This window comes from Sus scrofa, chromosome 3 (assembly GCF_054392235.1).
Source record: "Sus scrofa isolate SSC_HxYL_T2T_F1_AM1 chromosome 3, Sscrofa_HxYL_maternal_Yorkshire_Landrace_v2.0, whole genome shotgun sequence".
NCBI classification, from domain to species: domain Eukaryota; kingdom Metazoa; phylum Chordata; class Mammalia; order Artiodactyla; family Suidae; genus Sus; species Sus scrofa.
In genome coordinates, this window is record NC_139385.1 from 68,538,186 (window position 1) to 68,541,130 (window position 2,945).

General features: G+C 51.6%; 1 protein-coding gene across 1 annotated transcript; it reads right to left on the minus strand.

Moving 5' to 3' along the window:
• Positions 1–381: 381 nt before the first annotated feature.
• On the minus strand, positions 382–2,193 carry COX5B (cytochrome c oxidase subunit 5B). Its single transcript, NM_001007517.1, has 4 exons — positions 2,076–2,193; positions 1,464–1,537; positions 1,192–1,291; positions 382–574 (listed from the first exon to the last, which is right to left on the minus strand). The coding sequence occupies exons 1-4, from the start codon at positions 2,176–2,178 to the stop codon at positions 462–464; spliced, it is 390 nt and encodes a 129-aa protein (NP_001007518.1). The 5' UTR covers positions 2,179–2,193; the 3' UTR covers positions 382–461.
• Positions 2,194–2,945: the final 752 nt, after the last annotated feature.

Consider the following 2,945-nt stretch of genomic DNA (forward strand, 5'->3'; position numbering starts at 1 on the left):
GCCAAAACTCTCCTCACAAGGCCACTCTGTCTTTAGAACAGCATAAGGACCTATCTGCCAGGCTCTTTATATACTCCTACAACCTTACAAGATACTTATCCTTTCTTTTTTTCTTTCTTTTTTTTAATGTGATCCATCCCAGAGAACATGTCCCCAGTGATAAAGCTAAATGATGGAGTGGAGCCAGTTCTACAAGTCCAGCCAGCCTGCTTCCACAGCCGGTTTGCCCCTTGCCAGGTGGTTCCTATCACTGCATTAGGAGATTGGTAATCTCAGTGTACACAGTGGATGGCAAGCTAATACGAATAGACAACAACTTCTGATATAAGAATTACCCATACCCTTCTAGAAATACAGGAAAGAAAGAAGACCAGCCAGCCATGGGAGGAGGAGCCAGTGTAATGGCTAGTCTTTATTGGAAGAAACTTGCCAGCGCATCTTGAGTGTGTTAGTGCAGGGGCTCAGTGGGCCAGCTGGTGCGACACCAGCTTATAATGGGTTCCACAGCTGGGGCATCGCTGGGTCTCGCCTTTGTGCACCCAGAACCAGATGACAGTACTGTTGTCTTCTTCACCTGAAAGAACATAGGTGGTTGAAAGCTATCCAGCCTAGAAGAGGGGACTTTCAACATTAATCTCTTCTCTTCAGACACCTCTGAGACACAAAATTATGGCTGACACGGCCTAACAGGGTGTCTAGCAAAAGAGAAATACAATAAACACTTTCTAGATGAATACTCCTTCCTCATACTGCCTTTCCAATAAGGCAGTATTTTTTTCTTTTTTGCTATTTTTTTTTTTTTAATTAGGGCTGCACCTAATAAAAACAGCATATAGAAGTTCCCAGGCCAGGGGTCAAATCAGAGCTGCAGCTGCTGGCCTATGCCACAGCCCCAACACCAGATCCTTAACCCACTGAGCGAGGCCAGGGATCAAACCCACATCCTCATGGATATTAGTGTCTTGTTCATAACCCACTAAGCCGCAACAAGAACTCTCAATGAACCAATATTATTTATGTTCCAGGCCTCTCTCCCGTAAGGATCACCTACTCAAGCAGAGGGGTATGAGAGGGCCAAGACCCTTATAACAACTTATTTATACACACACAAAGCACAAGATATGAAAGAGCTTACAGACCTGTATAGTGGGCTATATTAAATGGGTAAGAAAATAGTGTTGAGGTACTTACAGATGCAGCCCACTATCCGCTTGTTGGTGATGGAGGGGACTAAATTAGGGTCTTCCTTGGTACCTGAGGCTGCCTTTGGGGCAAGTATATTGTATGGGTCCTGAAAAGACAAAATAAGGATCCATTATGCCAAATGACTCCTACCTTCTAGGGGTTAGCGGTATTGTTCCCACATGCCAGGTTTCCAGGATCAGTGAGGCCCAGGGAGGAGACTATTCTGATCCCATCCAAAACCATAAACTCCTAAGAAGACATATAAAGTTTCTCCTCACCAGTCCCTTGCGGGCGGCCATCATGACCTCCCTCTCCAGCCCAGTCGCCTGCTCCTCATCAGTAGGAACACCACCTGAAGGAAAATATGGTAATTACCATGTCGTCTGAAATGATCACGATGGAAAATGCACATACGCAAACTGCTGCATATAGTTTTAGTGGGCTTATTGTCCCCTAAAGACCGGAGTCATGATACCCGAAAGTGGCAACATGGGGTGATCTTCACTTCCTTCGGCCACGGAGGCCGTTTTTCGACACATTTTTTTCCTAAAAGCAGGTTAATCAGAGTCCTAGTGGAATACATCGAACTTGAGATACGCGCGGGTCTAAGGAGGGGCTTAGCCCCACCCCCCATGTCCTGGCTGCAATCCCTGCCCATCAAGGTCATCTAGCATTTCAGTTAAGGATTCTTTGGCAGCGGGGTCAGTCTGGTGGTCGGCAGCAACGGCGGCCCAGGGTAACAGGGAGACGCCGGTGGAGCCTGAGGCCTTCGGGGCCAAGGGGCAGCCACTGCGGCCGCGAGGTACTGAAGGCTGTCCCCCGCCCCGCTGCCCCCACCACCCCGAGAGAGCAATGGCACGGGTCCCTGGCGCGCCGGGGGGGCCTAGTACCTCCAGATGCCATAGACCGCACAACGGCGACTCCATTGGGACCTCGGGCCCTCAAGGTCTGCGCGGCTAGCGCTCCAGCTCCACGGAGTAACCTTGAAGCCATCACGCCCGCTACAAATACCAGCACTTCCGGTAACAGGCTCCTGAGGTGCAGGGACTTCCGGGGGAGGGCTGCTTTCTGCGCAGAGTCCGCCTTCCGCTTCCTCCGGCCCCTAGACCGCCCCCCTCACGTGACTCCTCGGGGCGGTGGGGGGGGGGTTGGGGCAAGGCCTGCGCTTGCGCACCTGTGCCTCACTGCCCCGCCTTGTAGCCCCGAGGGCATGGAGGCGGTCACGGTTTCAATTGCAGGCTTCTGGGGGCTTTGCCCTTTAGTAACGCTCGGATTTGGTGCAACTCGTTTTACTTCCGTGGGACTCAGTGCCCCGCAGGTCAATGGAAAACCACGCTGGAGCCGATAGTTGTGCCGAGTAAACGTGGAGCCTGCTGACGGAAAACATTAAGCCTGCGTCGCTCAAGATACTTGCTGGATCCCAAAAGGTCCAAATTTAGGAGTAGGCTAGTTGTGGTGCTGGTTCACCTGGCCGTTTGTGAGCCACTGCGAACTTGTAACCCAGCCTAGGAGAACTTGAGCAGGAGCTCCCCGCAGTCCTAACGTCAGCTTCTTGTTACGGTGGTTTTGAGGTGATGAGGTTCAGGCCTGAGGCGAGGCTGGGGTGGCAGGGGAAGGGACGGTCAAATTGTGGGCCCTTCCTGGGAGCCAGGCCCTTGATGATATGGGGTAAGGTAAAGGGGTGGTTGCATTGGGAGGCTGTTAATTAAGAAGTTAAGGGAGGGAAGCAGGAAGCGGAGTTGGTGACGGGAAATGGAGCT

Coding starts and splice junctions, on each gene's coding strand:
- COX5B (NM_001007517.1), bottom strand. CDS start 2,178: ATGGCTTCAAGGTTACTCCGTGGAGCTGGAGCGCTAGCCGCGCAGACC. Junction 1,292..1,463: donor TGGCCGCCCGCAAGGGACTG/GTGAGGAGAAAC, acceptor TTGTCTTTTCAG/GACCCATACAATATACTTGC. Junction 575..1,191: donor GCGGATAGTGGGCTGCATCT/GTAAGTACCTCA, acceptor ATGTTCTTTCAG/GTGAAGAAGACAACAGTACT.